At 40.0% G+C, this 14,511-nt stretch overlaps 1 protein-coding gene and 1 long non-coding RNA gene across 5 annotated transcripts in view; one reads left to right on the top strand and one right to left on the bottom strand.

Annotated features, from left to right (window-relative positions):
* Positions 1–7,727: 7,727 nt before the first annotated feature.
* Positions 7,728–12,634, bottom strand: LOC150018650 (uncharacterized). Of its 2 annotated transcripts, none has more exons than XR_016509213.1 (3): positions 12,510–12,634; positions 9,426–9,597; positions 7,728–7,810 (listed from the first exon to the last, which is right to left on the bottom strand). It is a non-coding gene; the product is annotated as an uncharacterized LOC150018650 (long non-coding RNA). The 2 variants fall into 2 exon arrangements; XR_016509212.1 differs by having other exon boundaries at positions 9,426–9,573.
* Positions 12,635–12,758: 124 nt separating this feature from the next.
* The window catches only part of HIKESHI (heat shock protein nuclear import factor hikeshi), a 34,595-nt gene continuing 32,842 nt past the window's right edge, over positions 12,759–14,511 (top strand). Inside the window, exon 1 of one of the 3 annotated variants that reach the window (XM_090267809.1) lies at positions 12,759–12,861. Coding sequence is in view for 1 of the 3 variants with exons in the window: in XM_090267807.1 (XP_090123933.1) it covers positions 12,961–12,990 (30 nt within the window). In the remaining 2 variants the exon portion in view is untranslated. Of the gene's footprint in view, positions 12,991–13,498; positions 13,651–14,511 lie in introns of those variants that run through there. The other 2 variants (XM_090267807.1, XM_090267808.1) reach the window with 2 other exon arrangements.

The raw sequence follows: 14,511 nt of genomic DNA, 5'->3' as shown, positions 1-14,511 counted from the left end.
AGTGGACAACCAACCCTGCTTAGCGAGGGTGTTAAGCACTGGGACATTTTTCCATGCAGGCCAAGACCATTCTTGCTGCCCCGCAAGGGAGCCAGAGTCATGATACAAGCCAGAGCTTGGTTGTGTAAGGAACACAGGATTCTCACCTATGGATTTCAGGACGAAGTCTTCCTGGAACTCCCTGTGCTTCATGAACTCCACAGTCATCTCTTAGGAAAGAAATGTAGAACAAGAACAGGATGCTATTGGCCCTATTTCTAGTCCTCGAGACTGTCAGCTTCATAACTTGCAGGGCCCAATGCAAAATGAAAATGCAAGCTTGTTTAAAAAGCAGGAAAAAGGTAACATTAAAAATTACTGAAAGCTTCCCCTCTGTGTTTTATTTTGCAACTTATGGTATTTTCAAGTTTACTTTTTAATGTCATTGTAAGTAAAAAATTTTAATTAGCATGATTTTGTTTGCCTTCATATTGTATAATGACAATGTTCAATGCAAATTTAAAAACTAACCTCCATGTGGAATCACTGAAATTGTATAATTGGTATTTTGTAGCTCATTCTTTTCATGTGTATTTTGTTCTTATCAGTACAGTGGTAATACTGGACAAAGGAAACTCAACTTAATTTTACTTAAAAATATATTTTTTAAAGTTTTAAAAAATATTTCATTTATTTATTTTTAGAGAGAGGGGAAGGGAGGGAGGAAAAGAGGGTGAGAAACTTCCAACTGATGGTTGCCTCTCATACACGCTCCAACCGAGACAACCTGCAACCCAGGCATGTGCCCGGCCTGACTGGGAATCAAACTGATGACCTTTTGCTTTGAGGGATGATGCCCAGCCAACTGAGTCACACCAGTCAGGGCTATTTTACTTCTTGACACCATGTATTCTACCAACATTCTCTGCATTTGACTTACTGATGTATAAAGACAAATTGAACAGAAAAATTGTTGGTTGCCTTTTCCCTTTTCTTCCATGTCATTATCTTCAGTGTTAAGTGATTGGCTAATACAAGGAAGTAATGTAAGCAAGAATTGGGTTCCTTGGTTGGCTGAGTGTCTTAAAATGCCCTGTCTTTTTTCAAACGAAGTTCTGGTTTAAAGGGAAAGCAAGGCCTCAGGGCTGTCAGCACCCTTGCCTACTTTGGTTCTAGATATAACACACTGGTTTTGAGTCTTATTGAAAATTCCACACGCCATAAGTCCATTGGGATTCTGTGATCACGGGGAATTGCAAGAGTGTGTGAATAGGGAGGCAAGGAGCAGCAGACATGCGTGTTGTACTTATAGCCCCTCTATTAACACATGCTGATTGTCTTGTCAGATTTACTTAAAAAGTTCAAAAATAAAATTAAGAATGTCAGGCTCAGGACAGCAGAGCATTAAAACAAGCATGGAGTCTCTGAATTTAGTGCTCTGTATTATGCCATAGGTCACAAGCCCATGAAGCTGGCCCTGTCTGGGGCAGGCCTGAGGTCCTGGGCCTGCCTCTCCCCAGGCACTGATATCTCTGTTGATAGGTTCTCATTTTTTTCCCTAAACTATTCAATCTTATCAGTCACTTTGTGGCTGTATCTTGGTTTCTTTGATCCACTTAAGTAAAATAAATAGAACAATTCTGCATCTCCCGCATTTTCTCCCCAAAGAATTACAATTTAGTGTTTGTTTCAACAATAAGAAATAGGGGAGAAACTAGGAGCCATATTGTGCTCTTTGGGGTAAGGACTTGAGTCTGAAGAATTCTTTGAGGCAGAGAAAGTAGGTGGTTGCTATTGCAGAGATGGTAAGTACAATGAATTCTCAAGGCATTTAGAAGAAGGTAAAAAATGGGCTAAGGAAAGCCTGCGATATGGCTTTGTGGTTTGGGGCTTTGGAAAGGGGCTGGACAGAAATGGGGTGATTTTAAAGTTGTCTTTTCAGCAAATGCCGGAGAAGAGTGGAGGTCTAAAGAAATAATGGTCACCTTGTTCAGAAATGCTTAAAGAATTAAAATTCTAATTGAGGCGAAGGGGGCAGTCATTTGGCTTAACTGCATCTTCACGGTTGGATGAGGTATCGTCTAGAACAGTAATTTTTAAACTTAAAAAAATATATATCCACAGTAAGAAATAGACTACATATATTATAGGCCAACCTCACACATACACAGAAACAAAATATTCTGTGAAATAATATACTTACATCTGATGTAATCTGAATTTTTTTTTCCATGTGTAATGCAGTGCGACTCACTAAATTGATTTCACAACTCCATAATGAATCCCACCCAACAATCTGAAACACACTGATCTAAGGGAAATGAGTCTGATGGCTTTTACCAAGGACCCACAGTGTCAGAAATAAAGCATACGTAAAAAATGCTACATGGTCTTGCTAACCACAGATCATGGCTTCAACGCTGTAAAGTATATAACTTCACTACTTTTCACTTATCATTTGTGGGTTTTCCCTGTTGTGATTTGTAGAAAATGACTGTCATTTTGGGATTTAACTGGTGGACTTCAAAAGGATTCTTGTTATTTTGTGGTTACTTTCTGATGCAGAGCAAAACTTCAGATTAATGAAAGCAGACTCATTTCTTCTTCGCTTGCTCTATTTACCCCAGGCTGGTATGAAGTGTAAAAAGTTGCATGACTTCTGTTATGTTTTGTGTAATGAGTGAGGGAATGGGTGTTTGTGTTTAATTTTAAAACTATTAAATTGTGAATTGTCAGAAAATCACTGGTTGTGAGAAATGCATAATACTGTATTGGCCATTATTTGATTTTTTCTTTTAATTTGATGCAAAATTACTTTTAAACTGCTAAAATTTTGTATTAAAAAGGTTTGGTTTATCTTTCTGAAAGACTGGGAGTCAAGGCTTAATAATCCCAGTACTGAGTAAGCGTTCTGCATTGTCTTCCTCAAATCCCCGAATATAACTACTTGCAACAGTGTTTGTAACTCTTGAAGGTCAAAATCCTTTGGGAAGAGTCCTCCAAAATAATAATTTCTTATCTTTGCCATAAAATGTGAGCTCCAAGTAGCCCAAAGAGAATCATAATTTTATTGGCCAGGCATGCAAAAGACTGCATTACTCAGGCCCCTGTAGAAACCTGTGCCGTGCGATAGTTCCCAAATGCTGGTCTCTGGGAAAAGAATGTAGGGAACAAAAGACAGATCCCTGAGTCCCATCCTGAGAGATCTGAATTCAGAGTTGGGTTTTTTTGTTGTTGTTGTTGTTATTTTTAAAGCTTGCCCAGATGATTCCAATAGACATTAAATTTATATAATATTAGGCCAGCCTAGCACAACATTCCAGTCAGTTGAAACTTGCTCACTGTGGCTAATTAGTGTGCCTCCCAAACTCATGGTTAAGGGAACGTTACTGGTGAGAGTGGTGGAAAATTGTTAATAGTTCTGTCTGTTGGATCAGCTCTGTGTCTGAGATTTAACCTTGTTTTCATCCCCCAAACCACCACCAAATGATGTCAGCCCTAGGAGAACAAGGGGCCTGAACATCCTTATATGTTGAGTTATACCTGGAGTCTAGAAGATAGCTCACACATCATAGGGGTACAATAAATAAATAATTGTTGGTAAGGAACACGTTTTTAAAATATCTGATTTAGGTGGGAAAAAACCCTTTTGTGAATGAAGTAGGAACATGTTCAACATGTAAAGACTGAGTGTTCAGATTCTTAAGTTGGAAAAGTAACTAAATATTTTACTCGAGGTCAAGGCCTCTGAACTAGCAAAGCTCCTATATACATGGGATTATATAGGCCAGTATTTCTCAAAGTGTGATCCCTGCACCAGCAGCATCAGCATCACCTGGAAACTTGTTTAAGGCTGCCAGACTTAGCAAATAAAATATGAGATGCCAAATTAAATTTGAATTTCAAATAAGTGAAATACTTGGGACATACTTACAACTAGAAATGATTCACCATTTATCTGAAATTCAAACTTAAGACCTATGGGGCATTATGTATTTTATTTGACAACACTAACTTCTTAGAAATTAAAATTCTTGGGCCTTACTCTAGACCCCCTGAATCAGACACTCAGGTGAGGTTCAGCCATCAGTGTTTGAACATGCCATACTGGTGATTCTCATGAACCTTCAAAGTTTGAAAACCACTGCATTAGGCAGTGACTTGTGTACCTAAAGCAAGGCTTAGCCAAACCTGGCCAGCTGTTAATAAAGTTTCTGGAACACAGCCACACCCATTCCTTTACTTATACTTTTATTTATATACTTATTGTCCTGTCCTCTGGGAGCTTATATTTTCATTATGGGGTTCTGTTAATTATATCTTCAGCTATAAGTAATAAAGCCAACTAAAATTGGCTTAAGCAACAAAGGAATATGAGTGGGGGGCTCAAAAATCCCAAAACTTATTTATTTAAAAAATGTGTTTTTATTCTTACCTGTTTAAACTTTAGTCAACTTCAAAGTACTCTCCATTTGATGGAATACAGCTATTAAGATGTTCTTTTCCACTGCTCAGAACAGTTTTTGAACTTGTCCATTTTGATGCCTTTCAGTGCTTCTGTCAGTTTTTGTTTTACCTCTTTCACATCAGCAAAAATTTTCCTTTGAGGACTTTTTTCACCTGAGGAAACAAACAAAAAAGTCGCTGGGGCAAGACTGGGTGAATAAGGACAGTGAGGCATGGTCTTTTGGTCAAAAACTGCTGAACACTCAGTGTGGTGTGAGCAGATGCACTCATAAATCATGTATCATGAAATGAGCAAATGCACTGAAAGTCTTCAAAAAAATTAAATCAGTCACCGAAGCCAAATGCAGACTCTCACAACTTTGTCAGTGGTACACTGGTACAGATGGTTCCTAGAAGTCTCACCTAGTGGGGGAAGCCTGTACCACTACAGGCCTGCCCTGCAGAAGATAATTTCATTTTTTGGGGGGGGGGGTCCCCCTTGTACATATATTATCTTGCTTAACCAGAAGTACAGAGGTAAAGTAGGCTCTGTGCCTGATGACTCCACAGTTCTTGGGGTTACAAGGACATGACAGAATAAAGACCTTATGGCTTAGAAAGCCTAAAATATTTACTATCTGGTCTTTTACAGAAAACATTTGTTTGACCCTGACCTAAAGAGAATTTCCTCTGATGACTGAAGCATGTTCTCAGCCCCCAACAAGCACTAGAAGCTGGGACAGGACAGACACTGAAGTTCTGAAAATGGAAAAGTCCCTTCTCCCAAGCTCCCCATGGGCACTGCTGTGGTCTCTGGCTCCAAATGAGGAAGACGGAGGGGAAGACAGCAAAGTAGAAGCCAGTGAGCAGATAAAGGGAAGTGCCTAGGGCCCAGAATGCCTGGTTGTGTGCACCCCCCACCCCCTCCCCCCAACCTGGAGATTTAGCAGAATTCTGTGACACAGAATATTTATTGAACTAATGTGTAGAGATCTATTGTATGCTGGGTACTGGGGAGGAAAGATAGAGTTCTATTCTTGGAGGGTTCACAGTCAAGAGTACTCAGGTTCCCTAATTAGATCTTTATACTATCAAGTGACAATTGCAAATGTACCTAATAAATGATTATGGATATAATATACTTTCATTCATTCATTCAATAAATATTAAAAGCTTGCTAGGGGATAAGTGCTGGGCTAAGCACTGGAAGTATAATGGTAAACAAAACAGATACATTCCCTGCCTTCTTGGAACTTCTATTTTAGTGAGAGTTGTGTTAATTATTACAGCAGCTTTAGGTAACAAAGACAATTAAAACTGTCTTAAGCAATAGAGAAATATATTATTTTGTGTAACCATTAAGTACAGAGGTAGGATAACTTCCGGGGCTGGTTGTTTCAATGGCACATGACATTGAAAAGACAAGTTAGACTTCTGGCCATGATGGAGGTGTAGACAGACACGCTGCATCTCTCTCTACAACTAAGAAGGAATACAACTACCTCAAAACTAGAAACAACCAGAAGTTCCAGAAAATCAAACTGCATGGAAGTCCAGCAAACAAAGATATAAAGAAAAAACACTCATCCAGACAGGTAGGAGGGGTGGAGCCAGGGCAGAGAGGACGCGGTGTAGTGGTGGCAGCAGCGGCTGCGGCAGGCTGATGGAAAGCGCAGTCACACGTTTTAAAAAGTCAGGAGGGACACCTGGGGAGCATTCCCAGCCCCTCATCAGACCTCGCAGCTCACTGTCCCAGCACCAGGGAAAATCAAGCCTCATTGCTTCTGACTGTGCAGACCAGTGGGGGTTGGGGTGGAGGCAGAAACTGCCAGTCTCAGCAGAGTCTGCTTGTTTAAAGGGCCCCCACGGTTCTAGAATGTCCACAGACCCACGTAATCTGGGAACAACGGGCAGGGCAGCAACTAGAGGGGTGCCAGTCTGGTGCGGAAGTGGGAGAGGTGCCTGGAAAAGGGGCAAGTGCTGGGCTGGTGGCATTGTTCCCTCACAGACCCCTCCCCTACATACAGGTCGCCCAGCACTGACGAATCCCTAAGGCTCTGCCCCTTACAACATAATAGTAGTGACAGCCCTACCTGGGATGCAGAGGCAAACAAACACAGAAGGCTGTCAGCATGAGGAGACAGAGAAGTATGGCCCAAAAGGGGGAACGGATCAAGGTTCCAGTGGAAGAACTGAGCGATGAGAGATAGCCAACGTAACAGATGAGGAGATAGACAACCTAACAGAAGCAGAATTCAAAACACTGGTGATAAAGATGCTTACAGGCTTGACAGATATGCTTGAGTACGGCAAATGCATAAGACAAGTGAAGGTTATGCTAAGTGAAACAGAGGAAAATCCACACAAAGCCAATGGTGAAGGTAAGGAAAACAGGGTTCAAATCAATTATTTGGAACATAAGGAAGAAAAACACAGTCAACCAGTGCAGAATGAGGAAGCAAGAATTGAAAAAAATGAGAAAAACTTTCCAAATTTTGCGAAGGAGATGGACATATAGGTCTGGGAAGTACAGAGGGTCCCGGGTGAGCTGGACCCAGAGGGAACCACACCAGGACGCATCATGATTGAGATGCCAAAGGTGAAAGATAAAAAGAGAGTCCTGGGGGCAGCAAGAGAGAGTCCTACAGGGGGCTGCCTATAGGACTATCAGCTGGTTTCTTAGAGGACACTTTGTAGGCAGGAAGGGACTGGCAAGCAGTATTCAACGTGATGAAAGGCAACCTGCAACCAAGATTACTCTATCCAGCAAAGCTATCATTTGGAATGGAAGGGCAGCTGAAGTGCTTCCCAGACAAGGTAAAGCTAAAGGAGATCATCATCACCAAGCCATTATTATATGAAATGTCAAAGCGACTTACTTAAGAAAAAGAAGATAAAAACTATGAACACTAAAATGTGACAACAATCTCACAAGTATCAACAACTGAATCTAAAAAATAAAAACACAGTCAAACTAAGCAAACCAGAATAGGTAGAGAATTATAAGTATGGGGATCATTTGGAGGATTATCAGCTGGGAGGGAAGAAGGGGAGAAATGGGCAAATGGTGCAGGGATAAAGAAGCATAATCCGTTGGTACAAAATAGGGGGATGTTAAGAATGATATAAGAAAGGGTGAAGCCAAATTATATGCACGACCCATGGACATGAACTAGGGGGGTGGGATTGCTGGAGGGAAGGGGGTTACTGGGCAGAGGGGTGCAAAGGGGAAAAAAATTAGAACTACAGTAACAACATAATAAAATATATTTTAAAAAAGACAAATTATTTTCATATCTTTGCTCTGCCTTCCAGGTTGTGCTGGCTTTTTTCTCAGGCTGTTCTCTTTGAAGTTTCAGGGTGGTTGCCACAACTCCAGGTGTCACTTTCAGATATGTCAATGTACAGAGAGAGAAAGTGATCATCAGTTCATGTAACTTAAAAAAAATTTTAAACTTTATTTTTCATTTGTAGTTGACATACATTATTATATTAGTTTCAGGTGTATACCCCAGTGATTAGACATTATATAACTTACTAAGTGATCATCCTGATAAATCTTGCACCAATCTGACACCATACATAGTTATTAGAATATTATTGACTATATTCCTTATGCTGTACTTTACATCCCCATGACTGTTCTGTAACAACGAATTTATACTTCTAAACTCCTTCACCCTTTTCACCCATTCTCCCAACCTCCCTCCCACCAGGCAGCTGTCAGAATGTTCTCTGTATCTATGAGTCTGTTTCTGTTTTGCTTGTTCATCTTTTTTTTCAAGATTGTTTTGGCTATTCTTTGTCTCTTGCAATTCCTTATAAATTTTAAAATCGAGTTGTCAAATTTTGCAAAAAAGTCAACTGGGATTCTAATAGAGATTGCATTGAATCTATGGATCAATTTAGGGAATATTGCTGTCTTACCAATATTAATTCTGCTGACGCATGAACATGGGATGTTCTCCATTAATTTAGAACTTTAATTTCTTACAATGTTTTGTGGTTTTAATGGTATAAGTTTTACACTTTTTTTGTTAAATTTACTCCTATGCTTTTTACTCTTTTTGATGCTATTGTAAATGGAATTGTCTTCTTAATTTCATTTTTTCGATTATTCATTGCAAGTGTTTAAAAATACAATAAATACTATTGAATTTTGTAGATTCATCTTATATCCTGAAACTTTGCTGAACTTCCTCATTAATTCTAATTAATTTTGTTAGCAGATCCCTTAGGATTTTCGATAGAAAAGATCATGTCACAAATAGATAGTTTTACTTCTTACTTTCACATCTGGATACCTTGTATTTCTTTTTCTTGCCTAATTGCTTTGGCTGGAAGCTCCAGTACAATGTAAAATAGAAGCGGCTTGAGCAGGATCTTTGTTTTATTCCTGATCTTAGGAGGAAAGCATCTAGTCTTGCACCATTAGTATGATGTTAGTTGTGAGATTTTTGTAGATGCTCTTTATCAAGTTAAGGAAGTTCCAGTCTATTTCTAGTTTATTAAATGCTTTTTGATCATGAAAGGGTGTTTTTTAAATTTTTAAATTTTTTTACATGATCCTTAAAAAATGACCCTCCTCTCCTATGGATGAATTAGTGAAAGATGGCCTTCTCTGCATGCATCATAGAGAAAAAGGCATATCCCATCTCCAAGTGGATGTTTTAGAAAAAGCCTCTCCCCTTTCAGGTAGACACAGTTCCACATTGGTGTGTTTGACTTGGTGAGCCAAGTGCTCCTCTCACCTGGGTGCCCTTATTCAGGACCTAATTTGTATATGGTGGTCTTGCCCCATAATCATTTTTTTTCAGTACTGGCGGCCTCTCCTATTCAGATTTTTTTCCTAGAGATTTCAGGCAAATGGGCAAGGTGTGGATGAGGGACAGATATAAAATCTTACATAGATTTTAAGCAATCTCTTTCAGTCTATACGGACATACATCTGCCTCGGTGGCCCTTGGTATCTCCAATTCCTGAGCTTCTCTAGTACTTACTCTCTGTGTTGGTACCTGAGTTCAACCTTCCTCTGCTGTGTTGCCATTTTTTTCTCTATCCATTTTCCATTGTTATCTTTGAGACTTGCAGTTATAAATATCTCCTAATTCAAAGAAGATGGACTTTGTGCTTCTATTTCTTGTCCTCCTAGTTTTGGAAAGGAAATTTTACCTTAGAACAATAGAAGAAATATATTTATGCTCTTGAAATCAGAATCCAATGCCTTCTTTCTACAAGTGTGGAAACCTAATACCCAAAATGATAAAATAAATTTTTTCATCTGTAGGCTAGCTAATGAAAGAGCTAAAACGAATTCAGCATTTGATTCCCTGGCCAAAATTGAACTATAATTTGTTCTTTCTCCATAGAAGCATATTATTTGAGAGTTGGCAGATACCTTTGAAGTCCTAGGCCAAGTTTTCCATGAATCTCCTTAGCAATGGTTAAAATATAAATGTGAATGGGAGAATTCACTATCCCATGTCTGTCTATTCTGATTTTAGGGAGTTTTGATTATTGAAAACATTTTTTTTCCTTTAAAACATTTTTCTTTGCTTTCATACATTGTATCTAGTTCTGTCCTCTTTAGGATACTAAACTCACTGCCCTAGAATCAGTTCACCAGCAAAATGGAGAAAAACACTCAAATTCCACATAACAAAGATTGGGATGATTAATGAACAGCAACTGTATTTTCTAAAAAACTGAAAAAATTCTAGGCCAGTCAGCTCTCAATCCATTAAATAAGATTGCTGTACAAGAGAAGGAATGACTAATTATCAGGTCACTGAAAGCTTCCCGAAGGAAATATTTCAGCCAATTAGGTGGATGTGTAAGAAACTGCCAAGTGAATATTACAGGTAGATAATACAAGCTGCACAAGGAGAGGGAGGTTGAAAAGTATGTGTTGGTCACAGAATCAAAAATATGGTTAGGATATGTAATGAAACAAACAAAAAACCTGGTCTCCCTCCCATGATTCTCCTCTACTCTCACTACTGCCACATTCACAATATTTGTGACACCAGATGTGAGGGGCCCACACCAAGCAATTCTGTGACACCAGCTGGATGTTCTATAATTTAACTCAATTCTAACACTACCTACCTGGAGACAGCCTGGGATATCACAGGCTAAGGGGTCAGTCCCATAAGACTGCCCCCCACTTCAGGTGCCAAGTGCAAATAGTAGGTCCCCAGGCTATCCACAACTTCTGTCCAACAGGAGAACTTACTTATATTTACCAGTTTATTAAAGGATATCATAAAGGATACAGATGATTAGCAAGATGAAGAGATACATAGGGCAACATCTGCGAGGGTCCTAAGTGCAGGTCCCTTCAGAGTTGGGGGTGCATCACCCTTCTGGTTCATGAATGTGTTCACCAACCTGCAATCTCTCCAAACTCCATACTGTTGGGATTTTATGGTGGCTTTCTTATGTAGGCATGATCAATTAAACCAATTTCCAACCTCTCTCCCCTCTCTGGACAATATGGGCTGGTGCTGAAAATTCTAAGCTTCTAATTATGGCTTGGTCTTTTGATGACCAGATTTCATATAAAATCCATCCAGGAGACCAGAGTCACATCATTAGAAAAAAAGATGCTCCTTGTGTTGGCACAGGGACGGAAACCTATGTATTTTCTTTCTTTCTTTTCTTCCCTTCCTTCTTTCCTTTCCTTCCTTTTCTTAGAGAGTCAGAAGGGAGGCAGAGGGAGAGGAACATAAATGGGTTGTTTCCCACATGTGCCCTGACCAGGACCAAACCCAAAACCTAGGCATGTACCCTGACCAGGAATAGAACCAGCGACCTTTCACTTTTCAGTATGACACCCAACCCACTGATCTACACTGGTCAGTGTTGTATTTCTTTATTATTTCACAGGGTACAAGGTGGTATGAAGACCTGGAAAATTAGTCAGGAAAGGTAATAATACTAAATGCTAATATTTTATTAACTATATTCTGGCTACTATTTCATACTTTACATGTAAAAACCTTCCTAACAATCTTCTGATGTAGATACTATTATTATCGCATTTTACAGATGGGAAAATGGAGGCATGAAGTATTAGGTTAACTAGTCTAAGGTTACATAGCTACTAAATGACAGAGATGGATACTGAATCCAGGCAGTTTGTCTGTCCCTCATGAAATGGTCTTATCGTGAATGGCTTTGTTATTCTGAGGGTTCTGGGACTTCATCTTTAAAATTTAATTTATTTTATTTTATTTTGTTTCCATCACCATTTCTCCCCCACCCATAACCTTTCCTCTTCCACCTCCACCTCCACCAGCTGCCCTGGTTCTGGGACTTCTTAAGTGGAAAGTTGGAGATATGGGTAGAAAGATCCTCTTCTATCTCTTCATCTTTAGCTTGGCTACCTCAAAGGAGTATCTGAGATAGGTGGTCCAAGTTCACAGAGACAGAGTGGAGACCAAAGGACTGCTCTAAGTACTGATCTTCCCCATATAGCCTGGGGCTGGGAGAACAGACGTGCTGATGGCTGGTAAGCTCAGATGTTTCAAGTTGGGCAGAGACCCTCCCAGAGGGGATATTCTACCTTCCTATACAAGATGAAAGGGAACTGTGCTTTGAAAGGGAGAATAAGTATTGATGATAATCAGCACTTGATGCAGTTGTTTTGGCTATTGTTATTTCCTACGGACATTTCCTAAAAATGCGTATTAAAGAAAAAGACATTTTACAACAGAATTCGAATTAAGCACTGCCAGGCTCTATTTTAAGTTTTGTGTACACATTAATTCATTTAATGCTCACAGCAGCTCTAAGAGACATAATTAATCTTATTTGACAAATGGGGACGTTAAAACTTGAATATATAACGTGCTTAAAGTTTTACAGCAAATGAGTGGGGGACCTAGGTGAAGCTGAAAAGAACTACAAAAGTTATCAACATCTGGTTAAAAATTAGAACTGAATTACTGTGTAGCAGGGGGAAACAAACACGGTATGGGTCAGGACTTGGATTCAGGTTCCAGTACTTAGTGGTGTGTAAAGATTTGACGCTAGTCACTGGGCAATCTTCTCGCCTACAATATGGAAATAACAATGCCTACCTTAAAGGATTTTTGTAAGGCTCTAATGAAGTGATCATTGTAAAAGCGCACTCTGAAAAACATCTCTTCTCCGTAGTAGATCCGGAAATTTGGGATCTGGACCACCAACCCCAACACGTAATAAACTCCCGGTACCCTCCCCGGAAGTCTGCGCGAGGCCCTCTGGGACTTGAAGTCTTGCACTGACTCCGGTCCGCCTTTCTTAATTGGGGCGGCTGGGTGTAAGCCCCGGAAGTACTTGTCGCCTGAGGTGCGCTGGTTGGGCAGGTTGGATCAGAGGTCGCGGGCAGAAGGCGTTCCTGCCGCTGGCACAAATGCTCTTTAGAGAGTGGTGCCTTTAGTTCTCCTGCAGGTTCGGGAAGGTTCTTGGGCTCTCCTAGTGTAGTAGTCCCAGGACTTCTAGTCGCCAGGTTCGGGTCACTGCCGGCTGAGCGGAGCTGCCGCTGCCGCCATGTTTGGCTGCTTGGTGGCGGGGAGGCTGGTGAGGATGGGGCCGGGAGGTATCAGGCAGGGGGCAGGACACCGAGGGCGAATCTCCGGGAAGGGGAGGATGCTCGGGTTCGAGAGGTGTGGGGAAAATCCCTCAGGTCTGCTTTCCGGCTTAAGAGTGTGGAGTGGAGAGTGGGGGTCGCTGGGTGTTCGTTCTGTCTTGCCCCGTGCTCAGTCATTTGAGTAGTCTGTCGCACATTAGCTGCTGTTTATCAAGTGGGGAATGCACGCCTTTTGTCCACGCCTCGTCATTTTAGCTTTCTATCTAGCGCTTATTTGGCAACTCAGACTTTACCCTCACAATTTATGAGATGGTTATTCGACCCATTTTGCAGCTGAGGAATTTTAGAATGAATTAGACGTAAATTTGGCATTTTAATCTAGTCTGTAGAGTTATATATATCAAAGATTAAGGTGCCCAGGCAATGTTTATCTGTTGGGTCTTTTTGGAAGGGCCCTAGCAAAAATATTCTTAAAAGTAATTGTAAGTTGGCTGATAGAAACGCCTGAGATTTCAATGTGAGCCCAAACTGAGATTGCTCTGGAAAGATGGGAGCAGCGAGTTTCCGTATTGGCCAGAAGAGATAAACTTGGCGGAATATTATAATTAAACGAGACCAGCACCTGGAATTGTTCAGGAATAATCTGGAAGGTGATGTTGCTTGATTGAATCACATAGAGATTCATTTCAGACCTGACTCCTTTCACCTGGAGTTCATTTTCTTACTTTTTTTCTCCCTGCTTTGTTAAATGTTTCAGCTCCTTTGTTGAACGTTAAGATCTTAATAAGTTTTTGATAATGCATTTCCTACACAGTTATAAGGAATCACAAAGATAGATTGGAGACTACTGGCCTCAGAAAGATTTTTGTCTATCTCTTGAATGATTGGGAGGCTCCTTTTGGTGATGGTGATAATTGGTAACGCTGATGAGACAACTTTGAATTGCCCTTGCTTTGATTTAAAAGTAACTAACTAAATAAAGGACCAGCCAGAGATGAGTGTGAGACTTAGAAGAACAAGTGTCATTAGTGAGTGACTTGAAAGTTTGTTTTCTTAAAAAGAAGAAAAAGGCTGTATGGAATCCATGTATCTCTCATGTTGTCAACTAATTTGGAAGGAAGTTTTGTTATAGCAATATCTGTTTATTAACATCTCTGTAATGAATATCCAGTAGAAGTTATTTTAAGATTTTTGAGAGCTTGTAAACTGTAATACTGGAGTGTTAGAACACGTTAGTCAAAATCAAGGGCAGATAGACTTAGCAACACTTAAAGACTTAGTTATATTATTTTATTACAAAGTTCACTTATCTGAGGTTATGAACTGTTTTCATTGCTTGAAAAATTTTTTTTAAATAAAATCAAAATTGATTTTAGGGAGAGAGAGAAACATCAATTTGTTTTTCCACTTATTTATGCATTCATTGGTTGCTTCTGTGTGTGCCCTGACCAGGGATTGAACCCATAACCTTGGTTTTTGGGGACAATGCTCTAACCAACTGAGTTACTGGG

Source organism: Furipterus horrens, unplaced genomic scaffold (genome assembly GCF_987537825.1).
Source record: "Furipterus horrens unplaced genomic scaffold, mFurHor1.1.pri manual_scaffold_2, whole genome shotgun sequence".
NCBI lineage: Eukaryota > Metazoa > Chordata > Mammalia > Chiroptera > Furipteridae > Furipterus > Furipterus horrens.
This window is presented reverse-complemented; position numbering and strand designations above follow the sequence as displayed.